Source organism: Sceloporus occidentalis, unplaced genomic scaffold (assembly GCF_023333645.1).
Source record: "Sceloporus occidentalis isolate IW3139 unplaced genomic scaffold, rSceOcc1.0.p SCAF_1, whole genome shotgun sequence".
Taxonomy (NCBI): Eukaryota; Metazoa; Chordata; class Lepidosauria; order Squamata; family Phrynosomatidae; genus Sceloporus; species Sceloporus occidentalis.
In genome coordinates, this window is record NW_028316981.1 from 183,757,419 (window position 1) to 183,783,076 (window position 25,658).

At 41.3% G+C, this 25,658-nt stretch overlaps 1 protein-coding gene across 2 annotated transcripts in view; it reads left to right on the forward strand.

Annotated features, from left to right (window-relative positions):
* The window catches only part of PLXNB3 (plexin B3), an 81,445-nt gene extending 61,853 nt beyond the window's left edge, over positions 1 to 19,592 (forward strand). For both annotated transcript variants that reach the window (XM_089486052.1, XM_089486059.1), the window contains 10 exons: positions 244 to 565; positions 1,006 to 1,109; positions 1,594 to 1,681; positions 3,074 to 3,243; positions 4,682 to 4,842; positions 4,997 to 5,144; positions 12,676 to 12,740; positions 15,870 to 15,945; positions 18,282 to 18,356; positions 18,813 to 19,592. In XM_089486052.1, the coding sequence (XP_089342178.1) occupies positions 244 to 565; positions 1,006 to 1,109; positions 1,594 to 1,681; positions 3,074 to 3,243; positions 4,682 to 4,842; positions 4,997 to 5,144; positions 12,676 to 12,740; positions 15,870 to 15,945; positions 18,282 to 18,356; positions 18,813 to 18,917 (1,314 nt within the window). In that variant the 3' untranslated portion in view covers positions 18,918 to 19,592. The remainder of the gene's footprint in view (positions 1 to 243; positions 566 to 1,005; positions 1,110 to 1,593; positions 1,682 to 3,073; positions 3,244 to 4,681; positions 4,843 to 4,996; positions 5,145 to 12,675; positions 12,741 to 15,869; positions 15,946 to 18,281; positions 18,357 to 18,812) is intronic.
* Positions 19,593 to 25,658: the final 6,066 nt, after the last annotated feature.

The following is a 25,658-nucleotide window of genomic DNA, read 5'->3' on the forward strand; positions in this document are numbered from 1 at the left end:
GCCTTCCTTCCACATGACAGTGGGGGGTTCTTTACCACTACAGATGCCGCACACATAGCTCTGTGCTCCAGTGGAGTGGGATGGCTAAAATAGGGCCTCAGGAGAAATCGCCTTGGTGGGCTGCTACTTCTGCCTCATTGATGTGCCAGTGGAGGCATTTGCCTCACTATGTCTAATGGTAGGATTTGTTATCCATGCAAACCCAGGCTTCATTATCATCCCTCTCTCTTTCTCTCTCTGAAGGAAGTGGCAGGGGAGCCCCTGTACATGCTTTTCCGGGCCATCAAGTACCAGGTGGACAAGGGACCAGTGGATGCGGTGTCTGGCAAAGCCAAAAGGACATTGAATGATGGGCGGCTCCTGCGTGAAGATGTGGAATATCGGCCTCTCACCCTGACTGTCCTGGTGCGAGGGGCTGGTCCCGGTGGTGGGTCTGAGACCCAGCGCATCCCAGCCCGGGTCCTTGACACAGACACTATCACCCAGGTGAAGGAGAAGATCTTGGATCAGGTCTATAAGGGTGTGCCTTTCTCCCAGCGCCCCTCGGTACACTCCCTTGACCTAGGTAAGACCCTCTTCCCTGCAGACCCTCTCACTATGGGCCAGGAGATCCTGCTGTAGATAAGGATCAATGTTTCTTGAACAGCTAGGACTCATTCTGTTCTGCAGATTTTTTTTATCTTTGGCTTTTAATGGATCTGTTTTAAAAGGTTTCAGTTCTATGTATTGTTTAATTGCATCTAAATAATGACTTTTTAATATGTTTTCTACCTCTCTTTTTGTAACTGTTTTTAATTAGTTTTATTTTAACTTTTGTAAGCATTGGGGAAGAGGCAAGATATAAATGAAATTTGATCATGGTGCATGATGGTGATGTTGATGATGATGATGTTTTGAGGGAGTTCAGTATTCAAGTGTGCCTCGGGGGCTTTCTGTAGAGAATGGGGAATGGGGTATAGGATGACAAAATAGGAGGAACTCACCTACCATTCTTTTCTTCCTCAGAATGGCGGTCAGGCGTTGCTGGGCACCTGACCCTTTCTGATGAGGATCTGACATCAGTCACTCAGAATCAGTGGAAGAGACTCAACACACTACAACATTACAAGGTCTGGGATCAGGTGGATATGAGTGGGTGGGAGAAAGGATGAAGGTTTGTTTGATCAGGGAACATTAAAGAATGTCCCTGCTATTGAGTAGAATAAACTAGCTGGCTTGGGTAGCAGATTTTGGGTCTGTAATGCCAAAGCGTTACTTTTTCTTCTCATTCTTCTTCTTAAGAATTTACCTTGGCAGGTTTGTATGTACTTGTCACCTGGAGTTTGGGAGCTGGGAGCACCATTTTCTGCTCTGCCCCATGCAGTAAAATGTCTTGTGCTAGCCCTGGTTATGATAGAGGTTTTCCAAGTTTTGTATCTGCCAAGAGTTTGGTATGTTAATGAAACCTTTTATTTTTCCCTTCCCAACTATATTATAGGAAAGAAAGGCTTCTGTTTTTTGTTATCCCACTGAAATAGTTTCTTTTCAGTTTGGACATACGTGTGTGTGTTGTTTAAAGGCTTATTTGCTTGCTTCCACTTCTTTTCCTTCCAGGTTCCTGATGGCGCCACAGTTGGTCTCATCCCTCGTCTTCACAATGACATCTCCCAAGGCACAGGGCAGAATTTCTTCTCTGGAGAAAGTGAGCATTGCTGTCCTTCCTGCCTTGGAGCATCTTCCTGTTTCTCTTTTCTCTGCTTCTTAGCCTTCCCTCAACATAGTACTCTCCATTTGTGCTGAACTACTGCTTCATCCTCAGTTAGTGGTCTGATTGTAGGTTGGGACTGGGAATCTCCATCATTCCAATTCTAGATTAGGGTTTGGGGATCTAGTGTATATTTGTAATAATTGGAGATGTCTTTAATTATCTGTGTTATACAGTAATTAAAATGTTCCAGGATAGGAGACTATAAAATCATACACTTCTAGATTCACAGTTTTGATGTTCTATTACATTATAAATTTCTTCATTTTCATCCCCCTTTTCTTTTTTTGGATGGTGGTAATGCAAGATGTTGTATTTCAGTAGGGTATTTTATTTGCATGTGCATTAGTAGGGGTATTTTTTTAATTAGTTTGTTGGCCTGAATTTCTTTTTATCTGAGAAGGAAAAAGGTAAATAGGTAAACTGACTTTTGTCAAATACTGTGTGAGTGGTGGCAATGGGCACCAGAAGCAATTTTAGGGAGGCACTGAAACCTCCTTGAGTAATGATCCTATCTCTTATTGGTAAAAAGCTCCATTTTTATTTTTATTACTGTTTACATGTTTTTACATTTTTTCTTTGCTGCAATTTATTTGCTTGTTTGTTTCTATGAAAACAAAGGAAACTATAGCTTTTGTGAGAACAATTGAGATTCTTCATCATAGTTCCATTCTTTGTTTTCCAGTGTAGTCGTGACCTTGAGACAGATTCATGGATCCTTGTGTGCTGTTGAGATCTGTATTTGTTTCATCTATAATTCTGGCTGGTGTCTTTCTTGTTGTTTCAGTAGACAGGCTACAAGCCCATCAAATCTAGCAAGCTATGAATCAAATTGATCAGGAGAGGGAAGAATAGTTGTTTAATTTAAATGCAAGACCCTGTGGGCCTACAGAATTATAGCACTATTATTCCCCTTTAATTGCCATGGAACCCTGGGACTTGTAGTTTGATCAGAGGCATCAAAATTGTTCCCAGTCTGAGAATTCTAAATTTCCTTTCCTAAACTGCAAGTTCCAGGATTCCATAATATGTTGGCATCGCAGTTGAAGTGGAATCACAGTACTGTAATTGTGGAGTACTGGGGGTCTGCATACTCCTTCTCACAGGGCTCAACTGTGCACTTTTCCTTTGTTTGCTGAAATTTAGAATTCTCAGACTGGGAACAATTTTGATGCCTCTGATTAAACTACAAGTCCGAGTATTAGATCACCAGGAGTGATTGCAGGTATCAGTTCTACACAGTAAGAGAGGATGGCCTTCAGAGTATCATGGTAAAGGTTGAGGTGGCCCACCCTCACACTGTAACAGATCCTGTTGCATCCTTTGTAGATACCCCAATGCTAGAGGATGGTGAGGAGGGGGGAGTGCGGCTCTGGCACCTGGTAAAGCCATCTGAAGAACCTGAACCCACAAGGCAGCAACAAGACCGGCGCAGCAGCCTCCGAGAGCGTGCCAAGGCTATCCCAGAGATCTACCTCACCCGCCTGCTTTCCATGAAGGTAAAGGACATGGCCTGTTTTTGTTGTGTGTTTCTCTCTGTCACACACATCCCTTCCATAGGCATATCCAGTTCTTTAAGGGAGTATCTTTCAAACTGTGATTCCTTAGTTTATCAAGGTAACAAGATCAGTATGACAAACCAGCTTCCTTGGAAGGTATTTTGTCCACTACAACCAATTCCCCATTGCACGGCTCAGCTCCAGGGCCATGTTGTTTGCATTCAGGTGGCAAATGCAAGAGACTCAAAGAGACTGCGTGAATTTGAACTCTTTGAAATAAAACTAAGGATACTTACTGTTTTATCTTTCAAAATAGTTTTGACAAAATCCCTCACTGAAAACAGTGACTGAGCAAACATAGCAGTTGCTGGATGAGAGAAGATGCCCCATGATAGAGTAGAATTATGCATAGTGAAAGAATAAATGGAGAGTTTTTGCAATGGAGAGATAAACACAGGGTCCTTAAGGATCTGTACTGCTGGGTAATGCTTTTTGTCATGTTCATAAATGATCTGGAGTTAGGGGGGAACATCAAGTTAGCCAGATTAGCTAACGACATCCAGTAATTAAGAATACTGTAGATGTGTTTCTGGGTGTTACTTGTTTGGAGTATACAGAGGCTAATCCTTATGGTAAATGCAATATGGATTAAGGTCTTGTTCTAATATAATTTAAAAGGGCTAGAGTAGGGTTAAATGAGTGTGTATGGACTTCTCCCATACTAAATATTAGTACTTGGCAAGAATTGTTATGTCTGTAGCATATCAATATAGCAGGTGAAAACTTGTTTGGATTGTTCTTGCCTCAGCCTATGGCCTTTGGAGAGGAAGCTTACAGGTCATTGAACTAAAGCTTAAATAAATCAATTCACATTATTTTATATTTTGAAAATAGATTGGGAGTAGACATGCTTAAGATATTATAAATCAGATGTAGATAATTCAGAAATAAATTTCTACAGGCTAGCAGATGTTCCCAAAATTTTCCTCTTAGAGATGAGAACACAGTTGTACATGTTTCATTAAGAATCACAGAATTCTAATTCAGTCCAACTCCATTGTGCCATATAGGAATACAAAATCAAAACACTCCCAACAGATGGTCATCCAGCCGCTGGTTAAAAACCTCCAAAGAAGGACACTCCACCAACTTAGAGGCAACATGTTCCACTGTTGAACAACTGTTACCATCAGGAAGTTCTTCCTAATGTTTAGGTTAAGGTTTACGTAGTTTAAGGTTGTGTCAAGGAAGAAAACTGAGAGAGTCTGTCCTTGAAGGCAGTCAGGAGCAATTTTTTGGTTATCTATACAAAAGGGGTTACTTGAGGGGGGCCCATATTAGTGTCCACAGGAGAGCTGCACTGCCACTCAAACTTGTGCTTCCTATCGATCTTGTGGGTTCTTCTCTAATCCCTTTTTCTCCCATTTCTCCCCCAAAGGGAACATTACAAAAGTTTGTAGATGACGCTTTCCAGGCTGTGTTGAGTGTTAACCGGCCAGTACCAATCGCTGTCAAGTATCTGTTTGACTTGTTGGATGAGCTAGCAGCACGCCATGGGGTCAACGAGCCAGAGACACTGCACATCTGGAAAACCAACAGGTGGGATGGGCAAGGCAGACTGAGCCAGGAATGAATAGTGATGGCATGGAGTTGAAACTTAGCGAATGGTAGTGGTCGAGTGTGAATACTGGCTGGTGGAGGGATGAATGGTGGCAAATCACCCAATTTGAAATTATTTTTCTGTCCACCCTAGTCTGTTGTTGCGTTTCTGGGTGAACACGCTCAAGAACCCACAGTTCATCTTCGATGTCCGTGTCTCTGACAATGTAGATGCCAACCTGAGTGTCATTGCTCAGACATTCATCGATGCCTGCACAACTGCTGAGCACAAAGTTGGCAGGGTAAGTGCCTGTGTGTGTACTAGCAGAAAGTGAGGCGAGGGGCCCTGGTGATGCAATGATTAATGCTGGTTCTGATTGTGCTGGCCAAATGGCTGTAATAAAGTTTGGTATAAATATAAATATTGGCTGGTTCTGCAGCCACACCGTTGTGAGTATGATTCCAGGGCTCCAAGGTTGATTCAGCCTTCCATCCTTTTGTAAGTCAGTAAAATGAGTACCTAACTTGTTGAGGGCAATTGGCTTACAGATTTGTAAACTGCTTAGAGAGTGCTGAGTTCACAATTGAGTGGTATAGAAATGTAAATGCTACTGCTGTTGCTATTGCTGTTGTTTTTATATGTGCCTTTAAGTCACCTATAAGTTTTCTGGTGGTAAAGTCCATGCTTGGCATGCAGAAGGTTCCAAGTCCAGTCCCCTGCATTTTTTGGTAGGTGTGTGAGAGAGTTCTTCCTGAAGCCCTGAAGAGCCACTGCTCTTCAATACTGAGTTTGGTGGCCTAGAGCAGCAGTTCCAAACCTGTTCTCCATGGCTCTGCGAGTCAAAAAGGTTGGGAATCCCAGCAGTTCCTAACTGGGATAATAGGGCTCTGCGAGTCAAAAAGATTGAGAATCCCAGCAATTCCTAAACTGGGCAGCATTGTGAAAGATGGACAGCTTGGATCTACAGGAACCATAGTCCACTCAAATGTTCTTTTTTGCTTCTCCTGTTCATTTCAGTGAGACCTATTTGGGGAGGGGAAATTTACACAACGTTGAACTCAGTGTTAATTATCCATTTGGAGATCCTACCTCTAGCACCAAAATGCTTTGGCCTAGCCCATGGTTTTAGCTGCACAGTTTATGACTTGCCATAATAATAAGAGAGAGCAATTAAACAGATGTCCTGAACAAGAGAGGCTTATATCAAACTATTTGTAAAACAGCATAATAAAACAATCCAAATTGCCCAAGGAAAATTGTCTAAGCCCCATTCTACTTGAATATTAAGCAGTCTTCCACAGGAGCATTTGATCTGCTTGCAGAAATCCCAACATTCAAGCACTACTCTGGGCATTTTGTGGTGTCCCAGTGAAAGTGAGTATGGGGTAGTCAACTGTTTTTCCCTACATTACCATGGCTAGTGCTGAATAAGCAACACTAGCCACATTTGAAACTTTCTCACAAGGCTCAGCAAATATGGTGAAATTGCATTTTGAATTCAATATAGTTTTTAATTGCCATAGTGTCATCTCAGTTCCAAGGTGCCTCTTGTAGTTTCATCCTGTTTAGAAACTTTTGTACAAAATTGCTGATTTCAAGACGTGTATTGCTGATTGTGTGGGAATAGTTTTATTCCCATCCAAATCACAAGACCTTTTAACATTCAGACATTTTTAATTGCACTGCAATTAACATTACGTATTGCAAAACATCTTCTCTTTCTCCATATCTGAGCATTTTCTCATTCTGCATAATAAGCAGCTATAATTTTTTTCACCTTCTGTGGAGGAATGTACTACGATGGTGACTAAAAACAGTCCCTAAATTAAAACAAAGACACTTTTACATTTAAAATGGCATCCGAGAGGCTAAATTTGACTTGTCTGTGTTCAAAGTCTGTCTTCCTGTCATCATTTTGAGCCATTTTCTTTCAGACGTGCACAAATCATTGTAGGACATTGAAGCCTCAGGGCAAACCTTTCTTATGTGTAATTTGCACTGCAGTTGACACCACTTTAACTGCCTTGGCTCAGACTTGGTTTTGTAGTTTTGTGAGTTATTTAGCTTTCCCAGTCAGAGAGCTCTGGTGCCACCACAAACTATAAATCCCAGGATCCCATAGCATTGAGCCATAACAGTTAGAAGTGGTAGCAAAGTGCATTGTTTCTGCAGTGCAGATTAGACCTTAGATGCCTCAGTCGCTTTCATTTCACTTAAAGTTACTTATAGAGCCATTGTGATATAGTATTTGATGTTGGGTCAGGATTTTGGGAAACCAGGACTAATATCCCCGCTGGGCCATAGGAACCCACTGGGTGACCTTGGGAAAGTCACATTCTCTCAGCCTCAGAGGAAGGCAATGCCAATCCCCTCTGAACAAATCTCTGAGAAAATCCCATGATAAATTCACCTTAGGGTCTACATAAGTTACAAACAACTTGATGGCAAGCAACAACAACAACAAAGTTATCTGTGCTTTTGAGCTATTGTTGTTGTTGAATAAAATCTGAGATTATTGGGATGTTGACATGGAATACCAAGCACCTTGGAAGGTATATCATTTCTGTTCTAAGAAACTCCACTTCCACCATATTAATGATGGTTCTGGAATTACACAGGCTTCATTCCCTTTTTAGGGATGTACAAGAGAAACTCTGCATATGCTCAGTGATGCCCTGTTTGCTTTATACATACACACTGTTTTTTCCTATGTTCTAAGCTTGAGATATGACTAGAATTAAGTTCCACTTTAGATATCCAGTACAGTCAGTTCTTCTTATACACTTACTTTTTATACATGGATTCAAGCATCCACGGTTTGCAAATGTTCAAAAAAATTATACATTTCAAATATCAAACCTTGATTTTCCATTTTTTATGAGGGACACCATTTTGAAATTTCATGATATTTAATGGGACATGAGCATAAACAGATTTTGTTATACACGGGTGATCTTGGAACCAAACCCCAGCGTATAACAAGGCTCCACTGTAGTTCTATACCAGTTCAGCTGGTTCCTGGAAACACTTGTTTGGACATTTGTCATCACAAATTTTCAGAGTAATTAACAAAATTTTTAAAATAACAGTGAAATACAGTCATAAAACAAAAAGGTAGTAAATCACCGTAAAACAGATGATACAGCTTTAAACATATGTGCAGGATGAGATTTTCAACCTTGATTTTCAGGGTATCTGAAAACGATTTCTTTGAACACGCAGACATGGACACACAGAGTTATACATACATACTGATACATACTGTAGCTCCTAAGGAAAGGTCTGTTGACTCTGCAACATGTTGAACAATAATATTTTCTATTCAAGATACTCCCAAGCATCTTTGGAAATGTTTTTTTTACCCCCTTCTTGGCTGATGCTTATGTTGAATGCAAATGACCCATTCAATCCGTTTAATAGTATGCATACAAAGCCTACTTTTGAAATCAGGAGTGGGACAAGGAAGAAGTCTGGAATGTTAGGGAGAAAATAGTTTTTGCTGCTCCCTGTACTGTAAAGGTTAATCCCCGTCTCACCTAACAACCTGTTGAACTGGTCAAACCAGAATAAGACCTTGTGTTTGCTCCTTTCAAAGGGACTGGTGGTTCTCCTTCCTCACTTCCTTTCCCCCATGATCAAGAGCTCATTTAATGATGCTGTCTTTTTTGAGTTGTAGGCATTTTTGTTTTTAATTAGGGGTTCAGATCATTCTTTTTCTCAGCAACTCTTCTCCTGCTTCTGCAATTCTGCCTGGAGTCCCTTTCTAGCACACAACAACAACAATAACAAATAGTTTGCTCGCTTGTTTGTCTGTTTAGACTTCTGCTTTTCAAACCAACAAGCAGCTTATATTCCTGAGAGCCTGCATCATGTAGAGGTTTGAGCATTGGACTATGACCTTGGAGACCAGGTTTTGAATCCCAGCTTGGCCTTGTAAACCTTGGGCAAGTCATATTCTGTAAACTCCCTCTGGAGAAACCTGCCAAGAAAACAGTATGGTAGAGTAGCCCTAGGATCTCCATAAATCAAATATGACTTGGAGACACACAACAACAACAACAACAACAACAACAACGAGCTAGTATGGTACAGTGCTTTGGGTGCTGGACGAGAGACCAGTGCTTGAATCCCCACTTGGCCATGGAAATCCATTGTGTGACATTTGGCAAGTCTCTCAGCCTCAGGTGAAGCCAGTGACAAACCCCCTTTGAGTAACTCTTGTCAAGAAAATCCTATTTCCAGGGGAGCCATCATGGTGTAGTGGTTTGAGTGTTGGACTAGGACTCTGGGAGTCCAGGCTTTCAGTTTCCTTCTCAGCCATGGAAATCTATTGGGGGCCCTTGTCAAGTCATTGTGTCTCAGCCTTAGAGAGAAGGCAATGACAAACCTCCTTTGCATAAATCTTGCCAAGAAAACCCTATGAGGGGGTGTCACCATGATTTGGTGTAAACTTTCAAGCAGATAACAAAGCAACACAAATAATAATTTTCAAAGAGGTAGCTGTGTTAGTCTCTTGTAGCATAAAAAGGAAGATGGGAGAAGGAGGGAGAAGAATGTGGCAGCACATTTAAGACTAACTGTTTTTGATTTTTGCATGAGCTTTCATGGTTATAAACCCACAAAGTTCTTGGCCTCTAATATTGCTCCCAAAATAAACATGCGGGCAGAGTTTGCATCTGATTTTGTGGCAGTGTCTTGTCCTTGTATTACTATCCACGTTATGTGTCCTGTTATAAATGAGAGAATAATGCAACCCTCTCACAAGTTCTGGCAGGAAGACCTCAACTTGCCTACAGTCAGCTCCATATTTTAAACAGTTACCCACTTATAACAGAAGGCATAACATGGATGGTAATACAAGAGCAAAAACTTGCCACAAACCTATAAGCCAACTTTGTCCCCACATCTACTCTAGGAACAGTATTACTGGGAACAATAACATCACCCGCAACATCTTGTTCTTCCTCCAATGTGATATATGCCTTCCTATGTCCTGTTTGCCTTCTCAGAGAAAGACAAAGGCAAACCCCTTCTGAACAAACATTGCCAAGAAAATCCTATGATAGGGTTGCCATAAGATGGAAAGAATTCAAAGGTACATAGCAACAATGCCAGCAAAGCCCTTCTACACTATATATTGGACAAACAGGACAGTCTCTATGCAATGGACCCAAATCTGACTTTAAAAATGGCAACACCCAAAAACCAGTTGCAGAACATTTCAGTCTTCCTGGACATACAGTATAGGATGTAAAGGTTGCAGTCCTTGAACAAGGATATTACAAAGGAAGACTAGAAAGAGAACCCGCTGAATTGAATTGTATTTAAAATTCCAATTCATTAGCAGATGTATGAACAAAGACAATGGCTTCATGGCACACTACATATACAAGAGTCCTCACTACTGCACATATAGCAAAAGGAATGGTGTCAGAGAAGGTTCTGAACCCACGGTATCTGACTTTTGACACATCAACACTAATGGACAGCAGTGAAGCTCTGAAAGGCCTTTATGAGCTTATGCAGCCCTTTGAAAAGTTAGGATAAGGGTCATGATTTCCACTCTTCCACCCACTAGGTCAGAAAGTAGTGTATGTGTCTTTCAAGTCATTTTGTTTTGGCTGAAGTAAACTTCTTGTTTTGTTTTAATGGTTTTATGAAACCAGTTTGCAATCCTGAGGAAAGCATGCCTTTCCATGGTTCCACCATCTTTCAACAAGGTGGTACATCTGTATCTCTCAATAAGCTTCAGACTGCAGATGGGAAATTATGCTACACACACACTGCTCCACCTTAGAAAACAATTACACCAACCAAACACTATAAAAAGAAAACTAGTGTGTCGGGGAAAATGATTGTGTTAAAACCATTCTTCTTGAGATCCTTGTGGACAGGGAATTTGTGTGTGGGTGTGTTGAGAATTCTGTTGTGTGAGCTCCACCTGGAGTCTGAAGTGGTGTGCAGACTTGCCCAAATATAAGTTTAGCTTCTCAGGGAGAACTAGGTCTCTATAAAGCCTGCTTCTCTTTCCTTTTTGTTCTTCTTACAGAAGAAGCCTGGCAACAACCAGCTTGCCTTGGGCATGCAACACAATCCCTTTCCTTATTGTTGGGAGCACTTTTATGCCTGCTAAGGAATGTGTTTGGCAGGGGTGAGGGAAGATTAAAGCCTGCTAGATATTAAATGACAAATCAAATAATGACCTTTTAAAACAAAACATCAGGAAATGTGTCAGGGCTAAAGGTTCCCTAGAAGTCATGCTCTTTGAATTAAAAGACATGTACATTGAACAACAAGACCTACACATTGATTAAAAGACATGTACAGTGGACCCTTGTTATATGCTGGGGTTTGGTTCCAAGATCCCCCGTGTATAACAAAATCCATGTATGCTCAAGTCCCATTAAATATAATGACATAGCAAAATGGTGTCCCTAATAAAAAATGGAACATTGAGGTAAATTTATACTTTTTTGGAACATTTTCAAACCATGTATGCTTGAATCCGTGTATAAAAAATCCTTGTATAAGAAGGGCCGACTGTACATAACATGTGAGACCATGTCATGACTGAGCTTATGCTCAGAGGAAACCCTTCCCCCCTGTTTTTTTGCTTTATATCAGTTATGCAGGGTCTTTCGTTTGAAATAGGATTTGGAATCCAAACCCTTGCTCACATTAAGTACTGCTTTGGTCAAGGAAAATTGACATGTCCCGTCCTCTTTTTAAAAAATATACATCGTGACTTTTCTGTCCAACGAAGGCAAACATTGAATTCCATTTCACAAAATCCAAAAAAATACTTTTGCTGTAAAATGTTTTGGAACTATTAATTCATTTTGAGACTATCATACCTAAATCGCCACTGATCTAGCCGAAATGCCGCCGCCTGGATGCATCCCAGGGCAAAGTCTCGCTCAGCCAAAGTTGGGAAGCTTCCAATTTCAAAAATTGGCTGGCTGAGTGAGGCTTTGACCCAGGATGCATCAAGGTGGTGGTATCCCATGTACATAGGTGGTGATTTAGGTATGATAGCATCCGGGAGCATCCCGGATCCAGAATTGAAGCCGGAAGAGGTAAACTGGCTTATTTGCCAAAGGGATAAGCTCCAGACTGATAGTTTAAAATCTTAGTTAAACAGAAATGTTTTTCAAAACAAACAAAAGCAAACTAGTTTTGAATGGCATGGATATTCAAAAGGTTCAATCAATCATAACAATTTTAGTGTTATTAAATGCCAGGAATAAAGGTATGGGGAAAGTTCTGCAGTCCTGGGGATGGTGTAGAAGAGGCCCTGCTTTCTGCCTTTACTAACAGATTTCACACAAAGGAAAAGGGACGCAGATTCAAGCCAGCCTTTTTCTCTCTCTTTGTCTCTCTCCCCATTTTAGCTTCCTCACGAGGTAGTTGTGAGGCAAACAATAAGACCCTCTTTATATACTGTCTCTGCTTATCTTTGTAGTAGGAGGACTCATAAGTTTATTATATGCTTTGCCATATTTGCATCCTGCCCTTTATCCAAGAAACCTTCTTGTGCTTGAGGTTTATTCAGTTTTTATCCTTGCAGCAACCTTGCTCAACAGATCAACTTGTGGGAACATGAACCCAGTCCCAGTGCACTGAATCCAGGGCACTGAACTGCTTTCCCGATTGGGACAAAAAACTCAGTGCCCTCTTCAAACTCATGCCTTGGCAGCTGAAAAATAAATACATAGCCACCATTGCATATTGGGGTGCAGAAATACAGTTTGTGAGATTGTGTGTCCTTTACAGAAGCTTTTTGATCAATTTTCCCTCGTTTTTATTTATGTGCTTTCTCTCTTTTTCTCCAGGATTCACCAGTCAACAAACTGCTCTATGCCAGAGAAATCCCACACTATAAACAGATGGTAGAGAAGTAAGTGTGAGCATAATGGGGGTGGGGGTGAAGGAAAGTGCTTTCTTCTCTTGAAAACAAAAGGTTGGGGCACACTTCTTGAGGCCCTGAGCTCTACACCCAAAATAATATGTTTATATTGTACTGGTATACCTCAGTTAATAAACTAGATGAGTTCCTTTGCATTACTTCCTTAATATAAAATTGAGTACCATTTGCAGAAATAACAATAGTTTCTATTTTGATGGGATTACACTCCTCCTGAAGATACCTGGATTCAGCCCTGACCTTGGATGCTCATGTTTCTGGAGTGGCTAAGAGTGCATTTGCACAGTTAAAGCTAGTGCACCAGCTGCACATGTTCCTTGGGATGTGTGATTTGGCCATGTAGAGAGATCTTGTAGCACCTTTGAGACTAACTGGAAGAAAGAAGTTGGCAGCATAAACATAGATTTACGTCTACCTCCTCAGATGCATCTGAGGAGGTAGCCTGAAGTCTATGAACGCTCATGCTGCCCACTTCTTTCTTTCAGTTAGTCTCAAGGGTGCTACAAGACCTCTCTATATACTGACTCTACAGACTAATACAGCTGTATATTTGAATTCTAACTTGGCCATGGTTACACATGCCTTAGTTGGATTTCTGCCATGTGGGTCTGCCTTTGAAGAGTGTTCAGGAATCTCAACTGGCCCAAAGAGATGCAGCCAGATTGCTAATGGGTGCTGGTTAATGGGAATACATAACTCCCTTTTTTGCAACACATGCACTGGCCACCAGTTTTTTCCCCAGGCACTATTCAAAGTGCTGGTTTATCATATAAATCTCTATATGGCTCAGGCCCAGGCTATTAGAAAGACCATATCTTCAATTTCCCACTTGGCCATAGAAATCTACTGGGTGACCTTAGGTGAGTCACACATTTTCAGCCCCAGAAAACCTTGTGATAGGGTCCCCATAAGTTAATTGACTTGGCACACAACAACAATAATCATCTTCCTATATGAACTTGCTCAACCTTTAAGATCTGCAGGGAAGGCATTTTTCTCTATCCTACCCATCAGCATGGCTGATGGGAACACAGGTGAAAGCCTTTTCTGTGGCTGCTCCCACACTTTGTAACATCCTCCCTAGAGAACCTAGGATGGCTCATTCTTTGTTGTCCTTTTGTCCTTCCTTTTCCATCAATCATTTGGGAACTGATTTTTAACAAGAAAGGGGCTTTTTACAATGCTGAACTGTTTTTCATCTTCACTTTAAAGTAAGATTTTAAATGGTTTTAATTATTTTATTATTTCATAATTTTTAATTGTGTATGTTTTTAATTATTTGCAGCCCCACTTTGAAAGGAAGGCAGGATATAATTAAAGGGATGGATGGATATGTGTATACCACTTCGCACGTAAAAAAAGATGGAGGGAAAAAGACAGTTTGAAATGAAGTTTGAAATATGATGTCCCTGGCTTGCTTTAATACATTATTTTGAGATTAAGTGCTTGGACCTACAACAAAAGGTTGCAATGTGGGGGGACTCTTCTTCAGTTTTCCATCCTGTTAAGAATGCCTCATAACGTTTCACTCTATTACTTCCCTTCATCCAGTTTCTTTTCTTTCCAGCCCATTAGCATCCTTTGCCCACTGAGCATCCTTGGTATCCAACAGCTATTTTGACCCTCTTCCTCTAAATATTTTTGCTTAAAATCTTCTGATACCACTTGTGCCATGTTTTATTTAAAAAACGACAACCTATTTTGGCTGTATCAGTAGTTCTCAAACTTTGGTTGCCCAGATATTTTGGACCTCCCAGCTCCCAGAAGTCCTTGCCAGGAAAGCTAATGGTCAGGCATTTTGCAAGTTGAAGTTCAAAATATCCAAAGAGAGTTTGAGATTACATTTATGATGGAAGAAGGCCTTTGGAGAATAAATTCACTATTAATGGTGCAATACAAAGTCATGAAACAAAACCACACCAATTCACAAATAAGGAGAGACATTCTCTTTCTCTTCATAGAGTGAGCTGGGTTCAAATAAAAACAACAAAAACTCCAGGCACGAGGCAGATTTGGCCTCCTTCTTTGCTGGCAGGTGCTGGAAAAGCTTGGCCACTGACCTCATTCCTATCGTAGTTCAGTTAGCTCCACCAGCAGAGTGCTTTTGCTTGTCACTGAAAAATTGTCCTTAGCAGCTGCTCATATTGAAAGGAAGGCTTCCCGTGGCAGAGACTATAACATACAGGTACACAAGTGAAAGAAAGAAGTTGGTACATGAGCTTTCATTGACTTAAGTCTACTCCTCAGTTGCATCTGAGGAAGTAGACTTAAGTCTACGAAACTCATTCTGCCAACTTTTTTTAGTTAGCCTCAGAGGTGCTACAACAAGATCTCTCTACCTACTGATCCTGCAGACTAACACGGCTATATCTTTGAAAGGTGCACAAAAGGTTCTTGTAGCACCTTTGAGACTAACTGAAAGAAAGAAGTTGGTAGCATGAGCTTTCATGGACTTCAGCCTACTTCTTCAGATGCATTTTTTTAAAAAAAATATGGTAAAATGATCCTGTGTTTCTGCTTTAAAAATCTCCTTTATTTCCTTTCACAAACCAGTATTTCGTAATAAGTAAAAACACATGGCAAGATGGTTTTGAAGCTGCAGTGAACAGGGGAAGATCGCAAAGAAGGGATCTTTTTCTCACTGTTACGTTCTAGAACATTTCCCACATTGCAGAATCATAGGCTGCATCTACACTGCAGAAAAAGTACAGTTTGACACCACTTTAACTGCCCTGGCTCAATGCTCTGGAATCCTGAGATTTGAAGTTTGTTCGGATACCAGAGCTCTTTGACAGAGAAGGCTAAATGTTTCACAAAACTACAGTTCCCAGAATTCTATAGCATTGAGCTATGGCACATAAACAATCTTGCTCATGTGTTTTTACTTATTACGAGACATTGTTTTGTGAAAGGAAATAAATAGCATTTTACTTTACTAAGCATGCAAATTAAGATTGGGGGCTGAAGATGCATTAAGGGATAACTCCTCATGACTATGTGCACTTAGGTGCTATCTTGTCTTCTCCTGTTCATTCTTCTCAGTTCTTCACTAATCCTTCTCCTCTTCTTGCCTGCCTCCCTCTTTCTTATTTATGTGGCCAGGTATTATGCTGATATTCGACAGACGGTTCCTGCCAGTTATCAAGAGATGAATTCAGCCCTGACCGAACTTTCAGGGGTAAGGGATTACAGCCACTCTCTTTGAGCCATGATTCTGCGAACCAAAATAGGATATATAAGAAATTGCACCCTAGTTTCTCTGATCTGAAACTTGTCTACGTTGATTTACATGGCTGATTTAAACCAGTGAAATTTTATATGACAAATAAGTGCATCAGATCTCTACACATTATACAACTCCTTCCCTACACACAGACACACACACACACACACGGATTGACCTTTTCGTTGGAATTTTGTGTACTAAGCAGTTCTGATGATGTCTGGGATATGATGCAGCCAATCCTAGAAATTTTTTCAGAAAATGGGTTGAACAAAGGCTTCTTGTGTCAAGATTTGGATGAGACTTGGACCATTTACAAGATGACTTCATCATGTGCCAGTCCACTGAAAATGAGGCTTATTCACACACTTGTCGGCTTATGGTAGTCGTTGGAAAAGGACTGTAAAAGTCCATGTACTAGAATTTGGTGTGTGTGTGTGTGTGTGTGTGTGTGTGTGTGTGTAAGAGAGAGAGAGAGAGAGACCGAGACCATGTACTGAAAGTGGAATATTGTGTTTCCAAGAGTTCTCCAGTCCATTTATTATAGACAGGGCCATATCTTTCCTGCACCCATCTGCATAAGCCCAATATCAACCTGGGTTCAGTTTATCCTGTGAAAAGGGGTAACATGAATAAACCCTAACACTTAACATTTCTATAGATTTTCCAGAGTGTTGAAAGTGCTCCATGTCTAATATTTCAGTAAACCTACACTAATCCTGTAAGACGGAATTATCCCCTTAACCAAACTAATTGTTGTTAACGAGTGGGAAGTTAATGTGTGGAAAGGGCTAGCATGGATCTATATGGCAAGACCCACTTGATGCACACTATTTCTTCTGGTGCACAAGACCACATTTTACACACCCCTTGCAGTGATCCCAGTCACAACATGACCATGTTCAGTTGTAGTACTTTGCTTTTCTCTAGAGGCATGAATGGCTTTCATTCACTGCTATGGAAGAAAGTAAAGAGGCATCTGAGAAACAATATTCAAAAGTGATCTGCTCACTTCACTTGCTGAGAGTCAAGTCACTTGCTGATATCTGAATGCAAGGTCTCTGCCCTGGTTTTTACTGAGGCAGTTAAATCTGTATTTGAGCTTCATATGTTCATACCATAGCTGTGGCCTCACAAGACTGATGGTTCTTGTTTATTATGACAAAGATGCCTTTATGTAATATTAAAAATATTTATTTATTTCATTTATATGCCGCCTTTCTCCCCAGAGGGACCCAAGGCAGATCACAGATAAAACATTTAAAATCTCAATAAAATTCAAAACAATTAAAACATCTACATTCAGTATAAAATCACATAAAATATACATAGGTTAAAAACAAACTAAAAACTGATCTGCTCCATAAAAACAGCTTGCATCAGTCCTAGACAGCAGAGTCTGTGAGGGATGATGGAAGTTGTAGTCCAGTGATATTTGAAAGGCTACGTGTTGGTCATCCAAGATGTAGAGTGCAAGTGTGCGTTTAAGGATAAGCATTATTTTAATCCTGGAAGTGAACCACAATATTTCATTAAGATTATGTCTGAATAGATGTGCAAAGAACCCTGCTGTAGCAGTCTCATTAGTTCTATCAATCCAGGAGCACTCACCAGCACAATAGAAACTATTATCTAGGAGTGACACAAATATTCCTCATTTTCCCGGTCTTCATGGTGGATACAAATGCAGGTGAATCTCCCTTATCTAAAATGCATGGGACCAGAAGCACTTTGGATTATGGATTTTTTTTTTTAGTTTGGAATATTTGCATGTACATAATGAGATGTCTTGGAGATGGGACCCAGGTTTAAACACAAAATTAATTTATGTTTCATGTACACCATATAGCCATAGCTAGAAGGTAATTTTATAAAATGTTTTAAATAATTTTGTGCATGAAATGAAGTTTGTGTACAATGAACCATCAGAAAGCAAAGGTATCACTGTCTTAGCCATCCATGAAAACATTTTTGGTTTTTGGAGTATTTCAGATTTCAGAAATCTGGATAAGGGAGACTCAACCTATAATGGTCTATATGATGATTAAGAGCATGGATGGTTGTAGAGATAAGATATATAGATAATGTATGCTCTCAGCCTCATGGGAAGGCAATAGCAAACCTCTTCTGAATAAACCTTGCCAAGAAAACCCCAAGATAGCCTTAGGGTTGCCATAAGTTTGAAATGACTTGAAGGCACACAACACACACAAATATGTAAAATACAAAGATGGTTCAGATACCATGAAAAAGAACTCGAGCTAATTTTTTTCATTGTCTTATCTTAACAGAAATACTCCTCTGACCTCAACTGCCTAGTGGCCCTGCAAGAACTTTACAACTATATTAACAAGTATTATGACAAGGTATAGTGAAAAATTCCACTGTAGTTACAGGGGAAGGGAAGATGAGGAAAAAACTAAGCTAGTTGCTATGGGAAGGAAGGGAGGTCCATCTAATCCAGCTCCTCCAAAGAGGTTGCCTGCTGGGTAGAAAGGCTTTTAGGGGGAATAAAAGAGGTTTTCTGCATGGCACAGGCAGCCAGTGGCAAGAATCCTGTGGAGCTTTACAATAGTGTTCATATGCAATTCGAACAAGCGATTGGACTTTTTTATAGATTGTGTAAGCAGGTTTCTGAGATTTACTTATACAAGCATTTCCCCAGGTTGTACAACAGTCTGCAGCATTCCCAGAAAGATGTGATGGCACAGCTGTCCCTTTCCTGTTTCAGTTCCTTTCACTATTTTGCAGAGTGGGATAGCATTACGTTGGCTCTTAACAGGATATTGGCCAGTATATTGATTTTGTGTCCCTTTTTACAGATAATCAGCGCCCTAGAAGAGGACCCATTGGGCCAAAGGATGCAACTAGCCTATCGCTTGCAACAAATTGCAGCTCTGGTAGAGAACAAAGTGACTGACTTGTGACATTCTCAGACCTGCTGTCTGCCCAGATTGAGCCTGATTTAACGGTGCAATCCTAAACATGTGTATTCAGATGTAAACCTCACTGAATTCTATGAGGCTTACTCCTCAGTAACAGCGATCTACAATTGCAGCCTATGGGAGCCAGGCTGATCCGTCCTGAAAGTTCCCTGCTGTCCAGTTTTGTGTTTGTGCGGACATATCAACATCCCTCCCAGTGCCTTAACTGCACAGATGCTGCCGAGCAGTCTTGCACTCTGTGTGCTCCTGTGCTCTCTTGTGTGCGCTCTCTCTCTTTTTTAAAAAACTAGTTGTAAAGGGACTGCTCCCAGTCTGACACACTGGCTTTGTATATAAAAGGGTGTATTTATTTCTGTCACTCTCTGAGGAGGGTGCCAGCTACTGTCTCCCATCACTGGGGGAATGGGTTTTGGGCAGCTTCCTGCTGACCACTACAGCGCTTGGGATTTTGGGGATTTATCCCTTCCACCCCAAAAACCCTCGCTGGTAATGCACTAATATCGGGGTGGAACTTTCCTTGGTACAAACAGACTCTAACTAGTCTCTATTTTAACCTTCCCCATCTATGTCCCCCCTACTCAATTTTATGTATATATAAATATGGGAGCTTTCTGCTCCAGGACTGTATTTATTTTACTGAGGATTTGAAGAATTAAAAAAAAACTTTTCAGAAAAATACACTTGTCTGATTTACTCATAGAATCAAAAAGTAGTGAGAAGAAAAGGATGGAAAGGTTTCTTTTAAACAAGATCGCTTCCCCTTGATGATTAAAGGCTGAAGTTGCTTGAAGAGAGAAAAGATGGAAAGATAAAGGGACTGACTGAGACTGCATCTGTACTGTAGAATAATACACTTTGATACCACTTTTAACCACCATGTCCCAATGCTATAGAATGCTGGGGTTTGTAGTTTTGTGAGCTATTTAGCCTTCTCTGTCAGAATGGAGTATAATATTCAAGGCACTGATTGTACCTTCTATATATTAATTACACATTATGTGAAGACGTTCTCCATCTTTTTATTGAACCTGAAAATCAGTCTAACTGGATGAGTACAACTCCTATATGACAGAGACCAAAAATATCTTTCTATCTGTAGTATAATTTTATCAATCTCTGGTCCCATCCAGATATGTTGGACTACAGCTCATATCAAACTATATCTCAGAGGGAGAGAGAGAAAAAAAATACCTTTTCTAATTTAGCAGTTCACCAACTTCTTTATGTCCAGGATTCCAAATTAAAGCCCCAAGACTGCTGCTTGATCTTTCCATGAGGCATTACAATTTCTTTGTTCCCTGTTACCACATCTGGTATTTGCTAAGACAACAATCTTCAGATTTTCTCAAGGCATGGTAATGCAGCAGCTGCCATATCACCCTTCTGTACTGGAATGCCACTTATGTGAGTTTTAGTTGCTGTTTCCAGCAAGTGCACTGACATTCAACTACTTTCAGATCACCAATTAACGCTTTCTAAAGGGATGCTCCATATTCTTTTTAGCCAACCAGTCTCAAAACACAAGATACTGTATATACTCGACTATAAGTTGACTACATGTATAAGTCAAGGGCAAGTTTTGGGGCCAAAATTAAGGATTTTGAAATTTAGGGGCATGCAACAAAGGATCTACAGGCTGAAGCAAAGCAAAACAATGCCAAAAAAATTACAAAATTCCAGCAGGCATGTTTGTGTTCACAGTAAAGGCTGGATGGATGACAGAATAGAGAGGGGTCAGTGATTCTAGGAGAGATTATGCTTCAGGTGATGTTTCCTTTTTAAGATAAGAGTTAAACTACAGTATGTACACTGACCCATGGATAAGTCGACTCAGGTTTTGGGGGTCAATTTTTTGACCAAAATTTCTAGACTTATACATGAGTATACACAGTAGCAATGCATTTGTACCACTGTCTGCCTTGATAAACTAAAGCCGTTTCTCCTCCTTTTTGAGCCAAGATTGGTGTTAGGGTCCTACTTTCTTGGGTTGCTTGTAAGGGGATACAACTTTGCACTGGGTGGCGTCTTGCTTTAACTTATATTCTGCCTGGAAAGCCCCAAAAACCTTTCATTACACTGTAGAACACTGGTACAAAAGAAGTTGCAGGCATACACTTCCTATCTATCATTGCATCTATGGCCAATGCAAAAAGATAAGAAATCAGAAGAAGACTAGGGCTAGGAAGAGCAGGTATGAAAGAATCCTAAAGAGTACTCTTTAGAAGGTTTACAACTGAGCACTAAAGTTAGAATCATCCAAGCTATTGTATTCCCCATTACCATGTACAGATGTGAAAGCCTGACAGTGAAGAAAGCAGATAGGAAGAAAATCATTTCATTCGAGACGTGGTGCTGGAGAAGAGTGCTGAGGATTCCATGTACAGCCAAAAGGACAAACACAGGTCCTTGAGTAGATCAAGCCTGAACTCTCCCTGGAAGCCAAGATGATGAAACTGAGGCTGTCGTACTTTGGCCACATCATGAGAAGGCACGACTAGAAAAGACAATAATGCTAGGAAAGGTGGAAGGAAGCAGAAAGAGGAAGACTGTAAGCTAGAAAGTTAGACTCAAGGAGGTCACAAGTATGAATTTAAAAGACCTAACCAGAGTAGTAAAGGACAGAGGGGCTTGGAGATGTCTCATTCACAGGGTTGCCATGATTTGGTGTCGGCTTAAGGGCAGTTAACAAGAACAACAAATGGAAGTTGCAGTCCAAGATTTCAACAGGTACTCTTGTGCTTGTTAAGCCTAGCTCACGTTAAGATGGCAGTCCTGTATTTGGGCTATGCCATTTCAGGCTGCAGGTAAATTCAGGTCTCATATAAGTAATACTCCTCTACACAGAAGATATCCCTTCACACACACAAAAAGCTAGCATGACAAGAGGACTACCCCTCCCTATGGTAGTGCAGGCTGCCATGATGACAACTAAGACTTACTTGTCAATTATGTTTTGAAAAGTAAAATATTCTTCTGCAGGTAGACATGGTACAGGAAAGCTATAATGTTGTGTCACTAGGAATGCTTGGTTTTAAAGGAGTGAAGTGCTTAGCTTTATCTCAGATCACCAGCTGGTTTTCCATGCAGACTAGAAAGGTGTAATTCTCAAAATGTCCTGCTACAAGTCCTGTTATCACGATACCACTTTTTCCACACCTTGCTTGGCTCTAGGTCAGCAGCAGAAAGCACAATTCATGTAGGCCAAAGATTTGAAATTGGGTCCTCTAATTGGTGATGCCTACATTATTGTGCTTTGGTTGTTTCAACCATGTCAGGTTTCTGGCGATGCCTTCTGCTCTGTTGTAACTGCTGAGAAGTCATAGACTGTGTGGTCTATGAGGTTAGGCATGTTCAAACATGTTGGATAAACTAATGATTATTTGTTCTAAGTTGCCTGGAGGGCTCAGTGTGGGTCAGAATGAGAGCTAGAAATTTAGCAACTCTCACACACAAATGTGCACCCCATTGTCGTTGCATACTATTTCTTCATTTAATTTTTTTTTTTAAATTCTGGCTTTTCAGCTTATAAGATTTTGTTGCTGTCTGCCTTCAAGTCATTTCTGACATATGGCAATTGTAAGGCAAGGCAACCCTATTATGGGGTATTCTGCGGCTGAGAGTGTGTGACTCGCTCAAGGTCGCCCTGCAGTTTCTGTGGCAAAGTGGATAATTGAACCCTGATCTCCAGAGTTGTAGTCCAATGCTCAAACTACTATACCACACTGATTCTGTTTTTAAGAAGGTCAAGGACGAAAGTGCCAAGTATGGATTAATGCTGAACATTAAAAAAATAAAAATAATGACCACAGAAGACCTATAAAGAATTTACCCTAGACAACAAGAGAAATAGTAAAAGAGTTCCCACACCTTGGCTCAAATATTGATCAGAATGGAGACTGCAGTCAGGAAATTAGAAGACTAGGATTGGGAAGGGCTGCTATGAAAGAACTGGACAAGAGCATAAAGTGTAAAGACAGAACTCTGAATACTAAAATGAGGATAGTCCAAGCCATTGCATTCCCCATCATCATGTATGGATGTGAATGCTAGACAGTGAAAAAAGCTGATAGGAAGAAAATCAACTCATTGGAGATATGGTGCTGGAGAAGAGTTCTGAGGATACCATGGACAGCCAAGAAGACAAACAAATGGGTTCTAGAAGAGATCAAGCCAGAACTCTTGCTGGAAGCCATGATGATTAAATTGAGGTCACATCATGAGGAAAAATTAATAATTAGAAAAAATGATGCTAGGAAAGGTGGAAGGCAGTAGAAAGAGAAGACCACATGCCAGATAGTGAGAAGACATGAGTCTGAGCTTACAGGACCTTAGGAGGCTGAGAACAGGAGGTCTTGGAGATGCCTCATCCACAGGGACACCATGAATCAAAGTCAACTGGAGGGCAGCTAAAAACAATAACAAATATTTAAAACACAATTATTATTACTACCACAGGAGACTTGGGCCCATTTGACCTATACAGTTATAACACTATTATACCACTTTAGCAGCCATAGTTCAATCCCAGGGAATCCTGAGATAGGCCCGGAACCAAACTCCAGTGGATACCAATAATAATAATAATAATAATAATAATAAATTTATTTGTATACCGCCCTTCCAACGATCAGGGCGGTGAACAACATGTTAATAACACAGTACAATTACATCATAAAACACAATAGAAATACAACACAGCATATTAAAATCAAATTAAAACCCTGTCAGCCAGCTACCACTGCCGTCGAAGGGGGAAGACTAGTTGGAGCTTGCTTCGGGGAATGCTGATCGAAATAAGAAGGTTTTTAACTCCCTTCTAAACTGAGCCAGGGAGGTAGCCGAGCGGAGCTCTATGGGCAGCGTATTCCAGAGGGCCGGGGCGACGATGGAATACGACCTCCTCATAATGGAGGCTAGTCTGGCCCCTGGGGCCCTCAGTAGTTGCTGCCCAGAAGTATATCCTGGTATCCTGGGCCCAAGAAGGTATCCTGGGCCCAAGCCATATAGGGCTTTATCACCAACACCTTGTACTGTGCCCGGAAGTGGATGGGCAGCCAATGCAACTCTTTTAGTATAGGTGTAATATGACTGGCCCTGGAGGTACCAGTAACCAGTCTGGCTGCCATATTCTGTACCATCTGTAGCTTCCGGGTGTGGTATAAGGGTTGCCCCATGTAGAGCGCATTGCAGAAATCCAATCGAGAGGTTACCAGAGCATGTACCACCGTTTCAAGGTCTCTCTGGGCCAGGTATGGGCGCAGCTGGCGAATAAGCCGAAGCTGATAACATGTGCTCTTGACCGTCGCATTCACCTGAGATGTAAGGTGGAGCGACGAATCAAGAAGCACCCCCACACTGCGCATGGAGTCCTTCACAGGAAGCGTGATCCCGTTCAGGACAGGTGGAACCACCGTCATTCCCGGACCAGGGGAACCTATCACAAGTACCTCCGTTTTCTCTGGATTCAGACTGAGTCGGTTTTCCCTCATCCAGCCCATTACCGACTCCAGACAGGCCCCGAGAGCAGAGACGCCATCCTCAGTCACTGCATCAGTCGGAGACATAGAGAAGACTATTTGGGTGTCATCAGCATACTGATAACCCCGCACCCCATGTCTCCGGATGATCTCTCCCAGCGGTTTCATGTAAATGTTGAAAAGCATGGGAGACAGAATGGCTCCTTGAGGGACCCCAGTTGTGAGGGCCCTCTTATCGGAGCACACGTCTCCCAGTTGCACCATCTGGAACCTCCCAGAGAGGTAGGATCGGAACCACTGGAGCGCAGTGCCCCCGATTCCCACCTCTACCAGGCGCTCCAGAAGGATACCATGGTCTATGGTATCGAAAGCCGCTGAGATGTCTAAGAGCACTAACAGGGACACGCTTCCCCTGTCGATGCCCAGACGGAGATCATCGACCAAGGCGATCATGGCCGTCTCAACCCCGTAACCCGCCCAAAAGCCAGTTTGAAATGGGTCCAGATAATCCGTTTCATCCAAGATCGATCGAAGCTGGATTGCAACCGCCCTCTCAATCACCTTCCCCAGGAATGGCAGCAGCAAAACTGGCCGATAATTATTATGTATCAGGGGGTCGAGGGAGGGCTTTTTTAACAAAGGTTTTACAATGGCCAATTTCAAATTGGTTGGAAATTGCCCTTCCCTCAAGGATGTATTAATAATCCGACGTAACAATGAAGTTACTGTCGGTCCCCCCTGCGCCGCCAGCCATGAGGGACAGGGATCGAGAGAGCAAGTTGTCTTCCGAACGCTTCCAAGGATCTTGTCCACATCATCCGTACTGACCAACTCAAACTGATCCAGTTTAATGGAGTCCTTGGAGGCTCTGGATGCCTCTACCCTAGGTTATGCCCTAATGCTGGCGTGAAGACCTTCGCTTATCTGAGAGGATACCAAGGTCCCAACTGTATTGAATTACTGCCCATGATGTGTTAAAACTGTAAGGGGTACATCTACACTGTAGAAATAGTGCAGTTTGACACCACTTTAAGTGCTACATCCTACAGAATCCTGCACTTGCGGTTTGTGAGGCAGCAGCACAGTTTAGCAGAGAAAGCTAAAGACCCTGTAAAGCTGCAAATGTCAGGATTCTGTAAGATGGACCTACAGCACTTAAAGTGATGTCAAACTGCATTATTTCTACAATGCAGATGTGCCCTTACAATTGTAACATATCGGCAGTAATGCAATACAGTGGTGTCCA